Genomic DNA, 21,911 nt, shown 5'->3' with positions numbered 1-21,911 from the left:
TTAATAATTTAGCTATGGTAAAACTTAAGCTTATAATGTGTTAGACTTAGAAATGGTTTATTAATTTTTGATTTCTTTTACACACACATAGATTATGATTAGAATAAGTCCCTGGGTCAAAGAGTCCTGAACATAATATTTGAAACCAAATTTGAATCATTAGAACAACAATAGATAACAATATTAGATTATCAAGGCTAGGGAGAGAGGTGTTTTGGTTTTCTGTCTCTTGCAGATAAAGGAACAGACACCAGACGGGGACATGGAGATATGCGGACCCTTCACAGCAGAGACAGATGTAGGGACTGCCGAGACATCAACTGGGGTCAAGTGTCATGGCGTTTGGGCTCCTGGAGAAGATGGATCCCAGAAACACAGCAATAACCATGAAGGGGTTGGCGAAAACCAGGAACACCAGACCAACGAGGTTCGAGAGGCTCTTGGCAAAAAGGGGGACACGGCGGTGATCCCAAAACACACAGATCTTTGTTTGAAATCGGGGCAGAATAATCCCCAGAACTGTGCAATGACTAAAGGGTGGTCTAACCCCGGAGGTCGAAGAAAGAGGCTGAGAATCACCCAACTGGAAGACACTGGTAGCTGCAGCAATAAAAATAAAGGTTAAAAGCTCCTTAGACAGAGGTTCTAGTCTAAGTACATTTGAAAGGTATAAGGTGGCATTAAAATGGGAGTGGAAAACTGGAGCACCAAAATAAAGTTGTGGGAGAATTGGGGAGTGATGGGAGTGTCATCTGTAACTGCTGTTATGGTTGTAAATCTAACTTTGCTTGCATCTGAACTGCGTGAACACAGAGGTCATCCCACATATGGTCCACCCGTTAAAGGGGGACAGAGGGCCTCAGGACCAAGAAGAACTGGACCTTGCAATGCTGGAGTGTACGTTATAAGTGATCTCTTTTTAAGAGATCAAAAGGGGGAATTATTAGATTATTCTGTTATTATAGGTTACCTTATATATGTAATCAAAGTAGTTGAATTAGAATACTGCTGTAGATCATATTATACCCTTTAATATAGAGCGTGTGATCTGTATGTAGTTTAGTTCTCATTATACTTTTGAGTTAACAGAACATATTCACATATTAGTTCATTAGATAAATGTGCATCACTCTGTATCCTTGATCTGCTGGGAATGTGTTACACTGTTTTCTTGACATGCTCTATTGTTGAATCATAAAAAGAAGGTTGTAAGCAGGAGACTTGGTGTCTAAGACAGGGGAGATAGACCACATTCCATACCCCCACCTTACAGAAAGCAGAGAAACAACTGCCGAGGTCATAACTTAGACGCCGTAAGGGAGAAAAGAATGTGAATGTTTAGGCTTTTACAACTAGGTGGGGGCCGCTAGGAGCTATAAGAGGCTGTGTAACCCGTCACCATTTTGAGACTGCTGTGACCCTCTTCAGGCATGTCTCCCCATCATGATGGTTCTAAATGCTCTTTGTGTTGAATTGTATGGAAATAAATGATTGTTGATTGAGCATTTATACACCGAGTATTGTCCTTCCTTCAGCCCAAAGATCAAAAGAATTGGGAGATTTCAACACCATCTTCACCACACCAGGGCCTGTGGCTCTGGCCGAGCCCAACTTCACCACACCAGGCCCTGTGCTGGTGCCTGAGCCCATCTTCAAAAAGCCAGAGCCTGTGCTGCTGGTTTAATGCTTATCTGAGTCTTTGGGTTAGGGTATTAGGCAAGTATGCAGGTACCGTTAACTCTGTAGTTCAATTGTAGGGTTGTGTTCGAAACTTCAGGTACTGGCCACCTCATCACTTGATTCCATAAATTGACACATTGTGCTGGCACCAGCAGCTTACAGCCATACCACCCTGAGCACGCCTGACTTCGTCTGACCTCGGAAGCTACGCAGGGCTTGTCTTGGTTAGTACTTGGATGGGAGACTGCCTGGGAATACCAGGTGCTGTAAGCCTTTACTTTTCATGTCATTGAACTGCTTTTGATCCAGAGAAGGGGCGTATTGAAAGACTCAAAGCAGCTGCCCATTAATGAGGGCACATTAACGACGGCCTGTGGCTCTGGCTGAGGCCACCTACACCTCACCAGGGCCTGTGCTTCTGGCCGAGGTCATCTATACAACCCCAGGGCCTGATTTGCCGGCTAAGGTCACCTACACCAAACCAGGGCCTGTACTGCTGGCTGAGGCCAACTACACCACACCAGGCCCTGTGCTGGTGCATGAGGCCATCTTCACTACACCAGGGCCTGTGCTGGTGGTCGAGGCCTTTTTCACCACACCAGGGCCTGTGGCTCTGGCTGAGGCCATCTACACCACACCTGGGCCTTAGTTGCCGGCTTAGGCCACCTACACAACACCAGGGCCTGTGGCTCTGGCTGAGGCCATCTACATCACACCAGGGCCTGAGTTCCCAGCTGAGGCCACCTACACCACACCAGGGCCTGTATTTCTGTCCGAGGCCATCTACACAACCCTAGGGCCTGAGTTGCCGGCTGAGGTCACCTACACCACACCAGGGCCTGAGTTGCCGGCTGAGACCACCTACACCACACCAGGGCCTGTGGCTCTGGCTGAGGCCATCTACACCACACCAGGGCCTTAGTTGCTGGGTGAGGCATATTACACAACATCAGGGCCTGGTGCCCCTCAGGACACAGAAGCTGGAGGATGTTTGGTCATTTGTTCTGACACAAGCTGTTGGGGAATTCTATATAATTCTAATATTTTTAGCCAGTTTATGAAAGAGTTTCCAAAACCAAATTTGCGTAAAGTTTCAAATAAAAATTTCCAGTTAACTCTGTCAAACTCTTTTTCGGGATCTAGAGACAATATTGTAGTTTCAATGTTTTCACTTCATGAGTAGTCTATTAAATCAAGCAATCTACGTATATTTGTTGACGAGTGCCTGCCTTTTATGAAACCAGTCTGGTCAGTTAGAATTAAAAGGGGGGTTATCTTCTCTAATCTTTCTGAGAGAGCTTCGCAGATTATTTTGAGGTCTACATTAATAAGGGATTTTGGACGATAGCTTGAGGGAAATCAGGAGTCTTTGCCTGGTTTTAGCAGGAGACTAATATTGGCAGAATTCATATTTGGTGGTAGTCTGCCATTTTCCTTGACTTCCTGCAACATTCTGTGGAATACTGGTGCCAGAACTGTCCAGAATTCTTTGTAGAATTCTGCAGGAAAACTGTCTGGACCTGGAGCGTTATTATTGGGCATACTTATCAGGGCTTCTGGAGTTCCCCTGGTGTCAGTAGCAAATCCAGTGCCATTGCTTGACGGTCTAATAATTTTGGAAGAGTTACGTTGCCAAGAAACTGGTCAATTTCATTTTTAGACGGGTTCATTTGTGGTGACTATAAAGTTTCATAGAAATCCCTAAAAATGTTGTTTATTCTTTCAGGTTCATATATTGTGTTACCAGATAAATCTTTAACAGCACATATAGTTGTTTTTTCTTTATTTATTTTTAACTGGTTAGCTAGAAATCAACCGGATTTGTTACTGTTCAAAGTTCTGCAAGCAGTCTTTGAACTAGGAAATGATTTTTTCTTTTTTATTAATAATTTCAATTCTAGTTTTGTCTTGCATATTTTGTTTGGTATTTCCTGATATTGTTTCCTGATATATTCCAATATACTGTTTGATTATATTTGTGGACTGACAATTACGCTGAGTTCCTGTTGTGTTGAGCCTTTTTTCATATTCTTAAATTCTTGTTTTAATAGTCTAAAGTTGTGGACTGTGCACACTGGCTGTGTATTTTTGTGATGTAACCAAACCTTTTCTGTCCCTCTCAAAAAGCCCAAGGAATCACAAGAACAAAGACTTTTTTTCTTAGCTGCAGACTTCCTAATGTACAGCCTCAACAAGATATTTTGTGGACTGGAGAAGTATGAAGGTGATACAACTCAGCAGACTACACCTGATTAAACAGATTAATTTGTGCAAAAGAAGAATGCTTTTTAGCTTTAGCACCAAAAATGTGTCCTTTTTCCCCCCCAATAGGCCTAGAGTGAGAAGTTTCCTAAAAATTCAAACCGCAATGTCCTGTCCTCATGTTCCACATACATTTATATTCATATTTCAACTGGCTAATCCCATGAAACTCCACAAATTTAGCTTTCTTTTACTTTGCCATGTGGTGAGGGTCCTGTGACCAGGAGTCAAAATTTGGGATCAGGTATGCAGTCACAGGCAGCTTGCAGCCCCACCTACCAGATTGCCTGCTGTTGTGTTGACTGAGAACTGCAGCAGACAAAGAATGAAAAAGCATGGATTCCCTGGGCCAAAGGCCCGCACAGTGGGCTTTGCACTCCCTGACTGGCCTAGAGAGAAAGGAATGGCTCAGTCAGCAAGCCAAGGCCACTGAAGCGATGAAAAGATAATTCAACACCCCCACCCCCACCCCCCCAGCTCCTGGACCTCATGCAGCGTCAAACCATTTGTGAGCAGTGACAGAGCCAGATTGGGCCGAAAGGATATGAGTGGGAAACTTCAAAACCTGCTCATATTTCTGTGGATGTGAAAGGATTTGTATAACACATTCAGTTTTGATGGACTTTCCCATGTTCAATCCAGACAACCCTTTTTGTTGACACGTTCAAATAATGAATCTGTTATGTGTATGGTCCCTTTTTCCCTCCTGCTCATGAGTTCTGTTTCTAGTTGTCAGGTAGGGATGCTGTGCAGACCACTCCATCGTCTGTCCCAGGCTTATGGAGAACCGCTCACTTGCTGGCTGCCAGGAACCAGGGTGAGTAGTTCTCCCTCTCACAGAACAACTGTTTGCTTTTGTAGGTGAGGGTTTTATTAACTACATAATCTGCTACAAACTAGTTTTAATTTAACAGTTTCCAGAGGACTTTCAATCATTGTAATTGTCACTGAGGCCTCATTTAAAACTGTATCAGTTTCTTATAACTTGCCAAAGCTGTGGGTGCTCAGTGAATGTATTTGGTAGGAATATAAAAAATGTTCAACTTAAGGGAAAACTGTAAATCTTCCCTCCTGCCATTAGTGCATGTAAAACAGATTTTACTTTCTGTCTTCCTACATGAGACGTTGTATTTTCTAAAGTGAAAAATGAATTTTAATTAAGTTTTATTTATATAGTGGCAATTCACAACAACAGTTGCCTCGGTGCACTTTATACTGTAAGGTAAAGACCCCACAATATAAAACAAATGGTGTTGATTGGATTATTCACATTACATTATTGATCTGTTTCAGGTGCTGAAATGGAACATATATTTGTCATTTTTTTAATGTTTAGTAAGGCCTTTTCAGTTGGAGCTCAATTCAATGGATACAACTGTGATGCAAATTTTCACAGCCGCTTCCCTGGTGAGGACTTAAAGACTTTTGTTTTGTGAATAACTGAATAGAAATTATGTTAACATTCTAAAAATGTGAAAAAAATTCTTTTGGACTACCTACATGTTCCAAAGATGAGGTGATAAGTTTTTTGGACACCAGTATTATGACATACAAAACTAAATGTTACAGACTGTAATCCCAGAAGCTAAATCTTTTTTTTTTTCTTTTTTTTGGGGGGGGGGGGGGGGGGAGAGAGCGAGAGAGAGAGAAATGTACTATTGTAAAATACACAATTTATGTACATATCATTAGATTTTTTGGCTTCTTTTCCAGCTGAGAGAGATATCAGTGTATACTGTGGGGTCCAGACCATTACCCTCAAGATCAATTTTTGCCCTGTTCTCTTCTCTGGCTACACTGACACCGACCTAGCCCTTAATGGTCGCCATGGAGATGCCCACTGCAGAGGCTTTATCAATAACAACACCTTCCCCACTGTTGTAATCTTTAGCATCAGCCTGGCAACACTTGAGTCCTGTGGTAATTCTTTGGTGGTAAGAAAAACATTTTCTTTTTTGTATTAACTGCTCTTACTAAATTACACACACACACACACACACACACACACACACACACACACACACACACACACACACACACACACACACACACACATATATATATATATATATATATATATAGAGAGAGAGAGAGAGAGAGAGAGAGAGATATGTACTTCAATCAAGCTTTTCTTGATCTTGAGAACTTTTCTTTTTATCCTGCACAATGTCCAACCCTTCTTATCTTAGTAAAAGAGCTGGAGCAGGAATTTTACTCACACTGATGTTGCTTACAGGTGTTAACTGCTCAAGGACCCAATGCTTATGGGAACCTGTCCCTGGTGCAGATTGGAAACATATCAGGGTATATTGATACACCAGACCCTCCAACCATCATCAGCTACCTGCCAGGTCTGCTGTATAAGTTTAGCTGCAGCTACCCATTGGAATACCTAGTCAACAATACACAGCTGGCCTCGTAAGTCTCACTCATACCTTTAAGCTTGTTTGATACCGTGATCCTATATACATGTAAGTTTCAATCATTATATCAATTGGCAGACAAAAAAAGAAGCAGTTTAATAATAAGTTAATAATAACAATTAAAAAAAAATAACAACAATATTAATAAAAGCAATACTAATAATAATAATGAAAATTTATAATATAAAGTTATTAAGTTCCACACAATACAACAGAATTTTTTTTTGTTGTTGTTTTCATGAAATACAACCCAAACACAGTTTGTTACATATTTTCAGATTTTAGGTCCTCGACCCCACAAAAAGTCCAATTCAGATTACATATATTAACTTCTAAAAGGAGATATTGGAAATGTTTGGTCAGGAAAGTGTATATGTTAACCTGAAAGAGTGACGTATAGGCATGGTTTTAAAGACAAGGATTCCTCAATGTTATGTAAATTTTAATATAAAAATGTAATTTTAAAATACTGATGCTACCATAATTACTGTTAACTTTCATAATGTTTTAGGTACTTACTTCTTTTTTCCTTTATCTTGACTGTAGGTCATCAGCTGCAATCTCAGTGAAGGAAAGCAATGGCACTTTCATTAGCACATTGAATCTCCTGCTTTATAATGTAAGTTCACAACAGTGAGTTATAAATGTTCATTTGTGTTTTACAGGTGATCTTAGTCTGTTGCACCAAAGATAAAGCCATACTTGTATGCATAAAGTGAACATAAAGAAACTCTGCATCTATGTAAAGTTGATCTCTACCTCTTACAGATGTATGCATCAATTGTCCATGTACAAAAGAAGAATGATGCCAGATTCCCAGAAATTGTTGTTATACAGTTGATGTAAAAAGCAAATTATTGCTAATACTGTAATTATACAAACGTATACTAAATTTACTCTTACTCTTACCCTAAATCCACTTGAATTAAACACTAGGGCTACATCGAATTATTTAGAAAATAAATGTCTAAAAAGCAAATAAATCACTGTCAGTTGGGTGGACGCGAAGAGCCATGTAATATCACATCTATGCTTAAATGACAATTTGCTTTTTATACAGGACTCATCATATATTCAGCAGTTGTCCATCCCAATGGCAGGACTGACCCTGAAGACACGCATATTTGCAGCTGTAAAAGCCACTAATCTGGATAGAAGGTATTCAGTCACAATGTAGCCTTTCAGCCTAAATATGCCACCCACACGATGACTCATTAAACTATGATACATGATGACTTTCATCTGTGCATAAAAGCACTGAATATGTTAAAATAATACATTGACATTATTCATTGTAAATGAACTGATTCTTATATAGTATTTTTCTAGTTTAGCACTCAAACCTCCTTATACAACATGCCTCATTCACCGTCTAATGTTCACACTTCAATGACTGTACTGTAGAGCAACTTGGGGTTCAGTGTTCTGCCTTCTGATTGGTAGATGACCTTCTCTACCTCCTGAGCAACAGACGTCCAGCTTACATTACCTAGTATTCTTAAGTGTTCTCATATCAAAGTACTAATCAGGCCCACCTGTGCTTAGCTTCTGTCTTCAGATGAGATACATGACCCCCCCCCCCCTCACGCACACACACACGCATGCATGTTGGGTTAACTGATAATTCTGTTTTGGGCTCTGAAAGCTAGGATAGGCTCCAGCACCCTGTGACCCTTAACTGTATAAACAGCTAAGAAAATGGTCTCTCGGCATAAAATAAAAGGCTACATTTATGTTATTTCTAACATAGATGTAAATGTAATTTCTAATTTTCATGTTCGTTTATAGTCAGTGTTGAGGAGTAAACCTACGCATACGGATCAGTATTTAAGGTTTGACTCTCATCGTCCACTGGAGCATAAACAACATAGAGCCAACACCATCCCCGCAGACACAGTGGCCAGGGAAGCAGAAGAACATCACATCAAGAAGGCCCTGAGGAAATGTGGTTATCCCAGCTGGACATTTGTCAAAGCTGGGAAGGCGCCTAAAGAAAGCTCCAGCCGATCAAGGAGAGAAGGACAACTGCTGACTAAGCGAAAGCCTGTAGTTATCCCATACATGTCAGGAGTATCGAAATACTTGAGACGCATTTTCTAAACACTGCGTCTCTGTGGCTTTTAAACCGCAAAACACGCTGCGCCAAAAATTGGTCCACCCCAAGGATGGGGTCCCCCAGAACAGAGTAACTAAGGCTACGTTCACACTGCAGGTGAAATCGCATCAAATCCGACTTTTCTGACCCTATGCAACCCATGGTATGACAGCGTGAACAGCACAAATCCGATATTTTCAAATCCAACCTGGGTCACTTTCGTATGTGGTACTGAATCCGATACACAACTGATGTTTGAGAAAGCGACTGCTGTTTGAATGGTCATGTTGCATTAAATCCGTCTTTTACGTTGCTGACACAAGACAGACGCCAATTATCAGCGCCGGTGAAGCACCCCAGAAGACGTGAACGCTTCCTGGCCATCCAGTGTAGATGTTAGTGAAACTGTTGAGAAGACAACGCTGGACAAACGTGAACATTTTATTTGTACTGTATAATCTGCAGATTCTGACAGAAATCTGCAACTATCCTTTGAAGCACCACTCCTCTCTTAAACAGCAATAAGGATAATTATTAAGCCATATGAAAATAACAAAATAACTTTATAACTTAAAACAAAACTGGGTGATCAATCAGTGATCACTGTCAGCCTCTCTCGGCTTTTATTAACACTAATCTTTTTAAAGCTTAGTTTTTAAAACCTTACGATGTAAGTACAGCCCAGCCCATACAGCAGTATATGAATGACTAACCTGGTATTGTGGATGGATTATCTCAGTTGTTCTCCTGGCTGAAGTTTGGTCTGTTTACAGCATCCTGCCATGCGATTACATTTGTTCCTGACCACCAAGAATCCTCACGTTAACTTTTATTGAGTTGAAAAAAGCGTGTTTATATTATGCTCATATAGCCATGTCACTAGCGGTCACGTAGCACATCGTTATATACCAGCTAGCCAAACTTAAGTAACCCTACAAACGTCAATGCTGTTTAGTTTTCTGTCTTCATTTATGTCGGAGCTGTACGTTTGAATTTGTTTCCAAAATCCCTCAGTCAGGACATGCTATATTACTGGCATTATTAATATTTAGAAGGAAGCTAGTGAGCTAACTTCCTGCTAATTTCTAACTCCGTTAAATGTCATAAATTCCGTTTTCATGGATGCCTGGATGTTAAAATGAGTTGTTACACCTGGTAGAGCAGAACGCTGATCATTTTATTACAGATGAAAGACTTAAGACAGTTTTTCAACTCTCGGTGATGCCACAGTGATTGTTTGATTTATGGACCCACACTGGAGTTGAGCCCAGACAAGGCTAGTGACGTCAGACTTAAAGACCAGGGCCATCAGTCAAACAATACTGTTTGGTCTGGGTCTAAACAGAGCGCGTTGTGTGTAACATAGAAACATCAGTTTCTATGGGCCGAAGGTTTTTTTCTTTTTTGTAACGGTATAAACAATGAAAGGTGGTGGATTGGCCAGATGGTGGCCGATGTGTAAAAATAAGTCAGTTGTTTGGTGGTGGCTATGGCGGAGCTTTCACAGAGGCCAGCAGGTGGAAAGGGGAGGCAGGAGAAGGAGAGACCCGAGGCGGCCGCTGTGTCCAAGTGTCAGGTGAACTGACACTTGGACTGACACTAAGAAGTTATGAACTGCAGTCTATCTGGGTCAGATATAAACCAAGTTTAGGTGGAGTTTATTCTTTGCAGAAAAGTTTGCAGAACTACGAACGCAGCTGGAATCCACAGCTGTGCGTGTTCATGGAGCTTGCATTTTCACCTGCTGGACATCACTACCTGACAAGGTTAACTGTCTTCAGAACATTGCAGAGGCCTTGACAGTAATTGGTTCTACATATCTGTGTGAGCAGATTTTCTCTACACGAAGAGTGTCCTCAGGTCTGAATGCTGGACACTCGGAGACCAGAGATCACATTAATATGTGTATCCCTGTATTAACAAACATGCCATATTGGCCCAGTTTATTTTTCTTATCATTGTTGTGAGGAGACCACAAATAGCATTTGCACTTTCTGTTGTACAGTTCATTTGCTGTTATGAAGTTCTTGTTATGGATAAAAAGTTTCTTTTTTTGTTTCAAAATAGCTGATAACTATTCGCTGATAGTTGCAAACATCTGTGAACAAATATAATTCTATAAAGTTGTTTTATATAGTGTGTAACTGTTAATATAGAGCGTTATTAAATTTATTGCTAATGCAATCAAATGGCACATTGACTTCTGAGGAAATTTTAGATGGCACTCATCATCAGAAAGGTTGCCTATCCCTGGTTTATAAGATTGGAGAAACCTGCAGTCATCTGAGACTGAAGAAGTCACTTGGATGAGTGACAAAACGTTTCTCCCACTTTAAAAGCTACGTCCAGATTAAGAGAACCAACTTTTGGAGATACACACAGAATAGTTTCCTATATGAGATTGGTGCAAAAAGTGCAGCCTTATCTAATGTCCATCCTACTGTTACTCATTTTATATTAAGATTTAAAAATCTAGTTGGTACTGTTATGGTGAGTAACCTTCAGTAATAGTTATTAAATCACAAAGCAATAGTACATTCATGTAGTTGTAAAAAGCATGATAATATATTAAGTACTCCAAAGTATTCAGAATACATTACTTTCATTGAGTAACATAACAGAATACATTACAAAATACATTTTGGGGCAAGTATTCTGTAATCTGTAGTGGAATACATGATAAAAGTAACCTTCCCAACACTGTTTATAGTTTAAGTTCAATGAAGCGAGACACAATTTTAACCAAAAATCCAGAAAAAAATCCCCACATTACATAAAATTATAAATGGATTTTCATATAATTGAGTTAAGTATGCATTTGAATCCCTACAATCTAGATAAAATTCTGGCTCCCAGAGATTAGATTACAATCAATTAATCAGTTTCAGAAACAGATACAGACCACCAATCAATTACAGATAGTCAGCTTATTATGTTTATAAAGCACACTTGCCCACAGAATAAAAAATCTTTAATTCCAACTTCTTCCACTACCATGGAGAAGACCAAAGAGCTGTCAGAGTTTGTCATGAGCAAGACTGTAGATCTGCATGTGGCTCAAATGACCATCAGCAAGAAGTTAGATAAGAAGGTGACAACAGCTGGTGCAGTTAATTAGATATGGAAGAAAGGCCATCAATCACCCTCTATCTGGAGCTCCATACAAGTTGTTGTCTCATGGGGTGAGGAGGATCATGAGAAAGATGGGACATTAGCCCAAAACTATGAACTTGTTAATGATGTGAAGGCAGCTGGAACCACAGTCACCAAAAACATAATTGGTAACACACTGCACTATATTGGACAGGTCTGGCATTGCCTACACCTGCTCACCCTGCTCAAGACAGCCTTGAACATCTAAATGTTTCAGAGAAGACTTAGGACAAAGTGCTGTGGTAGGATGAAAACAAACTCAAGCTCTTTGGCATCAACTTGTCACACCGTGTTTGGAGGAAGCAAAATACTAAATATCACCAAAAGAAGGTACAGTCAAGCTACAGGACAGGCATAGACATCACGTCGGATCATCTGGTAGTCATGCTGTGGAGCTGTTTTTATGCTAATGGATGACTTCACTATATTAACAAGCCAATAGGCTGTAAAATTTTGGATTAGAGCGTCCTTCTCTCAACCAGAACACTAAAAATGAATCATGGATCACGGGGCGATCGTGGCTCAAGAGTTGGGAGTTTGCCTTGTAATCGGAAGGTTGCTGGTTCGAGCCCCGGCTTGGACAGTCTCGGTCGTTGTGTCCTTGGGCAAGACACTTCACCTGTTGCCTACTGGTGGTGGTCAGAGGGCCCGGTGGCGCCAGTGTCCGACAGCCTCGCCTCTGTCAGTGCGCCCCAGGGTGGCTGTGGCTACAGTGTAGCTTGCCATCACCAGTGTGTGAATGGGTGGATGACTGGATATGTAAAGCGCGTTGGGGTCCTCAGGGACTAGTAAAGCGCTATATAAATACAGGCCATTTACAATTTGCCATGGATGAGTCTTCCAGCATGACAATGACCAAAAACACAGAATCATGACAACAAAGGAGGGGAGAAAAGGAATCAGCTGAGGAAGTTGAAGCTTTGAGTTGCCAAGAGGCAACCAAGTAACCTAAGGACATGTGCAAGTTTCTGCATAGAGAAATAGGCCACAATCCCTCCTTTGATGTATGCAAACCAGGTGACCAACTACAGAAATGTCCTACTTTTGTGCTTGTAAACAAGGGTTTATTTATCAAGTACTGAATCATATTTTTCTCCTGGACACAGTTTGCATTTCACCATGTGCTTTTGTACCATTGCAATCAGTAAATAAATAGTGTCCACAATTTAGCTATAGACCAAACCACAATTTTCTTCCTCCTGCACAAGAAATTATTTAACTTGCGCTGCAATTAGCTGAATCAGCTCAGAGCAAAGGAATAAAAGGGCATATTTGATTGTTGTTGTTGTTCTTCTTCTTCTTTCTGTCCTACCAGTGTGCAGAGACCTGAAGAGCTTTTGTACTAAAACTTTGTAATAAATACAATCCACCCACATACATGCCAACCCTCCCGATTTTTTCCGGGAGAATCCCGAATTTCAGTGACCCTTCCGAAAATCTCCCGAGCAACCATTCTCCTGAATTTCTCCTGATTTTCCACCCGGACAACAAAATTGAATCAGTTCGGCTGAGATTTAAATTATTAGATTAGATTAGATTAGATTAGATTAGATTAGATTAGATTAGATTAGATTAGATTAGATTAGATTAATCCCTCAGGAGGGTTCCTCCGGGGTTTTTAGACAGCTGAATAAACGTCAAACAGAAAACGTAATAAACAGAAGTGTGAGATGGTTGAGAATTTATGCCAGCGTCTGGTTTATTTTAGATAGCAAGGAGTAGATGGCAGAGTTTCACACCACCGAGAGAGCTCTTTTATCCGATAAATTAACACTGTAAAGTACCAGTTTTTTGTATATAAATGTATATGTATACCACTTTCTGAGGTCTCAAGTTTGGCAAGTATGCACCAGGGGTGAGAGGGAGTTTCTTTTTTTTTTTTGCTTGATTGTTTGTTTTTATACAATACTAAAAAATACATAAACAATTTTTAAATGGACTTTATCATGAATTAAATGACCCTTCTGGGATATTGATCTGATCGCAGGTGGGTTTAGCCAGTTTCAGTCTGAGGCTTTAAGAAGAACGTAGCACTTTTTAGACACTTCTTTTTTGTTAGACTGCAAAATCAGCACTGTCTATTAACGTTACTGATGGGTAGGACCAATAACATTAGTTGCTATCTGAATAATAACTTAAGTTAAACTGAGAACATTAATGTATCCATTGGCCAAGTTAACAGTTACCATAACTGTTTAGTATTTTAGTGTTGTGTTGTTGGAATGCCCATCTGCAATGTTGCTCTATGAAGTTGTGTCACACCTAGAGGAGGTAAAGAAGGCACTATTGGTATTGCTACTGTTATAAATAAGCATCCAATTCAATAATGGGTTTTAGTATCCATTATTATCCAAAAATGTTTTTTTTTCACAACTTTGCTCTGGAGGCACCATTTCCACATAAGGCTGCATACTGAAACAGAGTTATCCTAAAACAGGTTGTACCATGTTCTGTTCCTTTGTTCTGCTTTTAATCACATTTTTGTGCAAATTAGATGGAACATTCTAATGGACTACTGTTACACCACACCTTCTGGAAATCCTAATGATGACCTGCGTTACGATCTTTTCTTTAGGTAACTCCAGTACAATAACAGGCCCATGATTGTGTAAAACTCTGACTCCGACTATCCTTGACAATGTTTTAATAGTCTTTTCTAATGTTGCTTTTCTGAACTAGTTGTGAAAAAGACCCCCAGACCACAGTGTTTGAGAATGGGAAGAGCCAGATGGGTCGTTTTGCCTTTGAAGTATTCCGCTTTGTAAAGCACAAGAACCAGAAGATGTCCACTGTCTTCCTACACTGTGTCACCAAGCTGTGCCGAGCAGATGATTGTGCAATGCTGATGCCAGTGAGATTGGATACTGACACACTCACACATAAAAAAAAATCTTGAGATAAAATATAACACAATAATCTTGTTAGAGTCACCTTCATTTCAAAATGGAAAACTCCATTGACATTATTATTATTATTATTATTATTATTATTATTATTATTATTATTACTTAGGTTAAAATACGTAAGCTCATTTACAAATTCTTAAAAACAATTGGGAAATACTTCTACTGTACATTCTTTTCCATTACAGTTTATACCTCTCATAGTTTTTTATATTCACTCTACATTCAAAGGGTAAGTATACGTTTATTTGAATTAATAAATACTAGTTCCATTATGTTTTCCTACAAAGCATATACTGCATCATTGCATCTAATTTAATATTAATTATAGAAATAGTTTATTTCTTGAATATAAACATCAGCTTCACTTCAGCATTTATAAATTCAGTTCTTCAAGTATAGTTAGGTGCTCATAGAAACATTCCTTGTAATCACAATGGGCATTTCGTAAAGCATCTGTATGTGATAAAGGATTCGTTACAAAGCAAAGTTCATTGTAATAAATTTGCTGGAGCTAATCTGATGCTTCAGTATACAGTGTTAGATGAATGTCCACCTCTTCTCACCGCAACCAATCGCAGCAGATGACCGCCCCTCCCTGAGCCTGGTTCTGCTGGAACTTTCTTCCTATTAAAAGAGAGTTTTTCCTTCCCACTGTCACTAAAGAGTTGCTCATAGAAGCAATTAGTTGACTAGATTACATTCATATTTCTTCAGACTAAGTGACTGTCTGACTTTCCAAACAGACTGAGATTTCCAAATGGTCCTTCCATAGAGTCTAACAGACAGCAGTACCGTTATTGAACAGTGGTGAGGGCACAGCAGTTACAAGATATAACAGGTTATTAGCCTACATTCCTCATTTTTCAGACAGTACGATGTCTTGAAAGACACCTGAGCATCTAGATTTCATGTTTCACCATGAATCATCATGGAGCATTGTGGAGCGACTAGAGTGGAAGAAAACAGGTCTACTTTATACAGATGACAAGCTGAGATCAACAGTAGTTGTAACTGAATGATTGATTAGTTCTGTGTCTCCCCATTATACAATAATAAAACTACCAAAAATATTAGAGACTGTTCATTTGAGCAAAGGGGATCAAATCATTATTTCCCTCACTGCAGAATAAGGGGTTAGATATTCCTCCGATATCAAATTGGACACATATCTTGGCAACATCGATGGGTTATATTAGTAGTCTGTGTCCTGAATTCCTCATCATAAGAACATACACCACATGAGAGAGGACTCATTCTTTCTGTGTAATATTTTCATAGATCTGTGGCAGCAGGAAAAAGAGAGATGTCTCTGATGGAAAGGGATCAAATGCTGCATCTGGAAACGCCATCCTGACTGCTGGGCCTATCATAACTCGGAGTGGTATAGTTTAATAACACTCTCGCCTAACATTTCCACAGCTGAATAATTTTTACTGATTATCCAATGTATTACAAGACACTAATGTATGTCAAAATCCAAGATTTGACACCTAAATGTTGACTAAAGTTGCAAGCTTGTCTGGGTGACCTAGGATTTTCAAAACAGTACGTTAGACAAGGCATCCTTGTCTATCGTACTGTATACACGCGAATGAAAGAAACTATATACCATATGGATTACAGTGTGCTGAAATGCCATGTCTTTGTTTTTCACAGATGAAATACCAGCCAATAATTCTCAGCTGGGTAAGTCTTGTCATTCTGTTCAATAAGTGGTATGATGCTTTTGTGTGTTGTTCTACTTTTAAAGGTTATAAGATATTTGTGTTTTCACTGGGAGAAACATTTTCACTCATCCAAGTGACTTCTTTAGTCATAGCTGACTGCAGATTTTCCTACCTTATAAAAAGGACTAACTAACGCACTACTAACTAACAATGGGCTGTAATATCAATTTTATAATCATTAACATGCAAATTGTTATGACTAGGGATGGGTATCGAAAACCGGTTCTTGTTGAGAACCGGTTCCCACTGTTTCAATTCCTTGGAATTGTTTGCCATTTTTGCAAACGATTCCCTTATCAATTCCAGTTGCCCCGAATGACGTCACCACGTTGCGGAGCGTCATTTACCTGGCAGGAAACATGGCGGCTCAAATGCTCAAAAGTTTGATTATACTTTACGAGAACGGATGACAACAGGGCAACTTGCAATACTTGCAAAGTAGACATTTCATTTAAGGGAGGAAACACTACGAATATGCAAAAGCATTTGCTCACAAAACACACGATGACCTTAAATGAATGTCGTGTTTTTAATTCCGCTCCGGACTCGTGAAATCCAACCCAGCAGCAGCGGTAACGTTTGCACGTCCTCTCCCGTTAATGCGGCAGGTAAATAATCAACTAACAGTGCATATTATGTTAGTGCGATCTGCCTTATTACAAAACCTGCCATTACTGTGCGCTGCATTTAGGTGATCATGATGAGAGAGACAGACAGAGTCTGGCTGGCTCAGATGCTGGCAGTTCTCGCTGCAGTCTACTGGTAACGTCTCCTTTCAGGCCAGGATAGACGAATGTCACCGTGCAGTGACTAAGTTTGTGGTAAAAGGCTTGCACCCATTTGCCACAGCAGATGGTAAGTGAATGTGTTTAATTGTAGGCAGGAACATTACTGGATATTCTTGTGTAATTGCTACAGAATAATTGATGTTATACTTTGTTATTGCTACAGAAGAATATTTATTTTATTATTTTACATTTACAATTTTTTTTCCTGGGGACCCTGTGATACCCCATGGAAGAGCCATAGGCTGGATCTCTTAAGATCTCACTGTTGGGTTTGTAAGGCCATGTTACTCCTAAATTTCTATCTCGTTCAAAGAGAAGCTATAAAACAAAGTTCTAAGCTATTCGACCTTAGTGTTCTCCTTTCTAAAAAAGAATCAATAAGAGAATCGATAAAGAATCAAATCATTAAACAGAATCGAAAATGGAATCGGAATCGTGAAAATCTTATCAATATCCATCCGTAGTCATGACCCTTGATCGCTGGCCATGAGTACCATTAGAAGATTTCCAGCATGTTTGGAATCACAGCATTGTATGGTACATCTTTTACCATTTTACAATGCTACAAATGCATTATGAGCTGGTGAAACCTGCAGCCAGCTGAGACTGAAGAAGTCTGGATGAGTGATGAAATGTTTCCCCAACTGAAAATACTATGTCCAGATGAACAGAATCAAGCTTTGGGATTTCCTTAACTGGATGATTCCACAATAATCTAGACAGGAACATAGCAATATATGCAGCAATATATGACACACTATGTGAGTTACGGCCGGCAATGATCATCAATGTTCAAAAATTTTGGTCTGTTAGAAGTCAGTCTATATGGCTATGCAATGCCTGCGCATACTATATTCCTCAGGATTCATTTTATTGTTCAGCCAGTATATTGCTTTAGTTGTTATTGAAAATCAAATACTGAGCCGGGATGTCTCAATCTGACATTAAAAGTTGTGTCATTTCTCATTGGAATGGCAAAAAAGGTATTAGTGTTTTAACACTCACTGCTATTTGGCATTTTGCATGAACTTAAGAAAAAGCATTGAGAATGTGAAAGACATTTTTACATTTTGGAATGTTTCTTTGTGTTTGTGCTGCTTAGCCCATCTTAAAGCTCCAGTGTTTCACACAAATACAATGACCATCGCACTCATCTCAGGCATGATCATTCTGGGTGTCATGTGCCTATGCTTCTTCATCATGTCCCTCACCCTTCTGAAAGGCAAGAGCGCTCCAGTCGGCACCCTGTCAGGAGTCCGAAACCTAACCTTCAACTGAGTACCTGAACTCACACATTTCTCATCAGTTCAATGCTAACCAAGAATGCAGAACACACGCTGTCTGTGCATGTGGGCATCAAAGAATTTAACTGTTGAAAAAAAATACCTGTTACCAGGTCTGTACAATGAGTATTAGTGCAGGAGTTAAGTAAAACTGGGTTTTGTGTTCCTATCGCACAAAAAGCTAAGCCTCAGCCTGCATATTTTTCATGCAGCTTTAACCCATTAGTGGGGATACTAAAAACTTACTGCAATACCTCAGCTATACAGTTTTCATTGCAGGGTACGGGATCAATTATATGGCTTGCAGTGCATTATATAGTGTATAATAAACATAGCATTTCCTGAGAGAAATGATAGATATTAGAGAGATAGATTTACTTAATCATTTATTAGGAGGTTTTTTTCCCCTAAATATGTATTTCCATCGCTTGATTTAAATATTTTTAGTTACTGTGTTAGCAATAAACTTGATTGTTAAGGATATTTTGTACATGTGCTACCTTATGTATAACTTTTCCTGATATGTGGTTAAAATGCAACTTGATTTGTTCACGAAATGTACAAATTGTCTTCAAACGTCCATGTTGCTAATACTGCACCTTGACTTGTTATTAAAACATACCCATTTGCATATTTCTAAACATAAACTATACATTGCCTCTTAAACACTACTGTGGGATTACAAGAATTGATAAATGACTAGCATTGATATAGCTTGTATTTTTACACTACAATCCACATTTATCCATTCATGCACGCATACATGCACTGCTTGGTCAGATCATACAACACTACTATCCAACACACACAGACACATGAACATCAGGTGAGGTGGAGATTGGGGGTGAGCAAGCAAATGTAAATTTCTGCATTACTAATATACAAACCTGATGTAAAATCAGTTTGATTCCTTATCATAGTCCTTAATAACCTCAAAGACCTCTTTGCTTCATGGAGGGGCTTAACTTCCTCTGGGATCATTTATCATTTTACTGTTTCTTTTAATTTTTATAGAAAACCTAAAGCTAATATAACAGAATAGAATTCATTAAAACATTTTGTTTTGTATATATGGATAATTTTATTTAAACGCTTATGTTCCTGTACTGTGCATCCATGAAACGTAAGACGATTCGATCTGCGTCATTTCCGTCTTGCATTTATTTACTTTCCAGCTCTTTGAAACATCATGGCAAAATGTCGAGGAAAAACACCAAGTTTTTTAAATGGACTAACAATGAGGTGGAATTGTTGCTGCGAGTAACACAAGAGTACAAAGTTGGAAAAGCAAGCGTGAATATAAACTGGGAGACGTACCACAACAAATATGCCGAAATTAACATTCCGTCTTCTTTGAAGAAAAACGTGAAAATGTGGAGCATGTACAAACTTATATTAATCTTTAATAGCGCTATGAAAAATGGGGGAAAAACAAAACTGCTGTACAATGCCATACACCATCTTAGTTGATTGGTTACATGACTGCATCATATGACTAAAATGCGTCATCGTTTTCAAAAGCCTCCGTTTTCGCAATCCACACTGCAGTGTGAAAACAGTGTTTTTAAATTCATCTACAATTTCAAAAAGATCAGTTTTCCTTGACCAAAGAAGCCATCTCAGTGTGCACGGAAGGACAAAACAGAGAGAAAAATATGCGTTTTCAAACGAAAACGTATTAGTGTGGACATGGCCTTAGGCCTGTGAAATACTGGTGACCTTTGAGGGTGTATCTTAAATTTCACCCCATAACAGCTGGGATAGGATCTATCCCAACTGTGACCCAATTCAGGGTCACAGTATTTCTTTTCATAATGCCTATTACATTAATAGTAGGGGGCTATTCCAGAAAGCATGTTCATCAAACTTTGAGTTTGAAAGCAAACTCTAAGTTGATAAACTGTGAGATTGACAACTCTGAGGTTACGTCCACATGTACCCGGGTATTTTTGAAAACGCAGATTTTTCTATGCATTTGCACCTTTCGTCCACACGTAAACGGCATTTTCGGTCACTGAAAACGGAGATTTTTAAAAACTCCGGCCAGGGTGGATATTTTTGAAAACTCAATTTTTGCATTTTGCGTGTGGACGAGAAAAACGGAGAAAATGCAGCGTCAAAGGTGTGCGCATTTTTTGACGTCACACTGTGCGCCACGTTATTGTTTCGGTGAAATGATTTTCTACAATACTGTTACTGTTAATTGTACTCTCTGCAGTGTTTAAATGCTTACATATACACACACAGTTACTGTCCCTCCACACATATGACTGGGTTCTGCTTCTATGCCCCAGCTTTGTTTACTTTTTCCCACCGAGGCTTCTAGACTTCTGATTGGCCAACATTTCTGCACAGTTAGCAATATATCGCCACCTGTTGCTTTGGCATGTTCCTAGCAGCGTTTTCCTTCATTTCTGCCTTTACGTGTGGACGGGATTCTTTTTTAAAACGAAAACGGAAAATCTCCGTTTTCAAAAATACCCGTGTACGTGTGGACGTAGCCTGAGTTATTTGAACATACTCTGATCTGCTGTTCTAGAACAGCAAACTCAGAGTGTGTTCAAGCTGATTTAAGCTAGAGCATGAGGAGTGAAAGAAAGTCATTCTCCATGGAAAACCGATACTAGGATTCACCATGGCAACGGGTAAAGAGCAGAGCATTTCAATTTATGGTATAGTTGGATATTTCAAGATTTCAAGATATTTCAAGACATTTTAAATAGGAATACAGATCATAAACATAAAAAAAAAACCTTCTATGAATAGATCCAGATGTGATCAGCTGAGGAATGGCTGGAGTCTAATTGATCTGGGATTGATGCGGTCTAAATCTGTGATTTAAAATAAGATCCACTTTGGATCCAGACACAGTTTACTGATCTGTTACAGACCCTATGATTTCGTCAAGTTGATCTGGTTCTGGTTTGAACCACCCAGACTGATTTCAATGATTTTCAGTGAAAAATATCTCAAAGCTCAGACTCTAAAATTCAAATACTGTACCTAAATCTGTGAACACATTTCAAAGTGAAATTTTGGGAACACAGATTGTCTGCAGGCTGCATTTAAAACATTAGTTTTTGTTTAATGTTAGACTCTTAAAGTCATCATCTCCAAGATCCAATTGTGACAGACATTTTTAGGTCAGTGTAACTTATTATAATAAGATAAACAATTGATCAATGTGTAACATACAGTAAATATTTTCGGTACAAAGGGACAACATCAGATGGAGTCTTTTAGATTTTATTCTGAGCTGATAATAAATCTGTGATGTAATCGCTGTCCTTATGTATTGACAACCAAATGGAGTCTGTTATCCTGGTAACTCACTAAGAGTTGAAGTGAACTCTCTTTCTGAAACAAGAAACCTGAGTTTCCACCGTCTCAATTTTAACAAACTCAGAGATGTTAGCTAGACCTCCTTTCTGGAATAGGACGGTTTTATCTATCAAAGGTGGAGTGCTGCACAAGCTTCCCCATTGGTCCCGCCTCCGGGTCTAGTTGGCTCCGGGGGTGGGGGTGGGGGGAGGGGGGTAGAGGAAGAACATTATATATATGTAGTATATACATTGAGTGAATGTGCAGTAGTAG

The 21,911-nt window shown here is 39.4% G+C and overlaps 1 protein-coding gene and 1 pseudogene across 2 annotated transcripts; both read left to right on the top strand.

The window, feature by feature from the left end:
- The first annotated feature begins 1,834 nt into the window (after positions 1 to 1,834).
- Positions 1,835 to 1,953, top strand: LOC111501495 (5S ribosomal RNA; annotated as a pseudogene).
- Positions 1,954 to 4,465: 2,512 nt separating this feature from the next.
- zpld1a (zona pellucida-like domain containing 1a) lies at positions 4,466 to 21,779 on the top strand. Of its 2 annotated transcripts, none has more exons than XM_076888942.1 (11): positions 4,466 to 4,759; positions 5,236 to 5,349; positions 5,755 to 5,876; positions 6,179 to 6,360; positions 6,912 to 6,984; positions 7,426 to 7,523; positions 14,108 to 14,188; positions 14,293 to 14,464; positions 15,798 to 15,900; positions 16,176 to 16,205; positions 18,137 to 21,779. In XM_076888942.1, exons 2-11 carry the CDS (start codon positions 5,244 to 5,246, stop codon positions 18,310 to 18,312), a joined length of 1,143 nt encoding a protein of 380 aa, XP_076745057.1. In that variant the 5' UTR covers positions 4,466 to 4,759; positions 5,236 to 5,243; the 3' UTR covers positions 18,313 to 21,779. The 2 variants fall into 2 exon arrangements, with proteins under 2 accessions (XP_076745057.1, XP_014268477.1); XM_014412991.2 differs by having other exon boundaries at positions 5,656 to 5,876.
- The last annotated feature ends 132 nt before the right edge of the window (positions 21,780 to 21,911 follow it).

Source organism: Maylandia zebra, linkage group LG10, assembly GCF_041146795.1.
Source record: "Maylandia zebra isolate NMK-2024a linkage group LG10, Mzebra_GT3a, whole genome shotgun sequence".
NCBI classification, from domain to species: Eukaryota; Metazoa; Chordata; class Actinopteri; order Cichliformes; family Cichlidae; genus Maylandia; species Maylandia zebra.
This window is presented reverse-complemented; position numbering and strand designations above follow the sequence as displayed.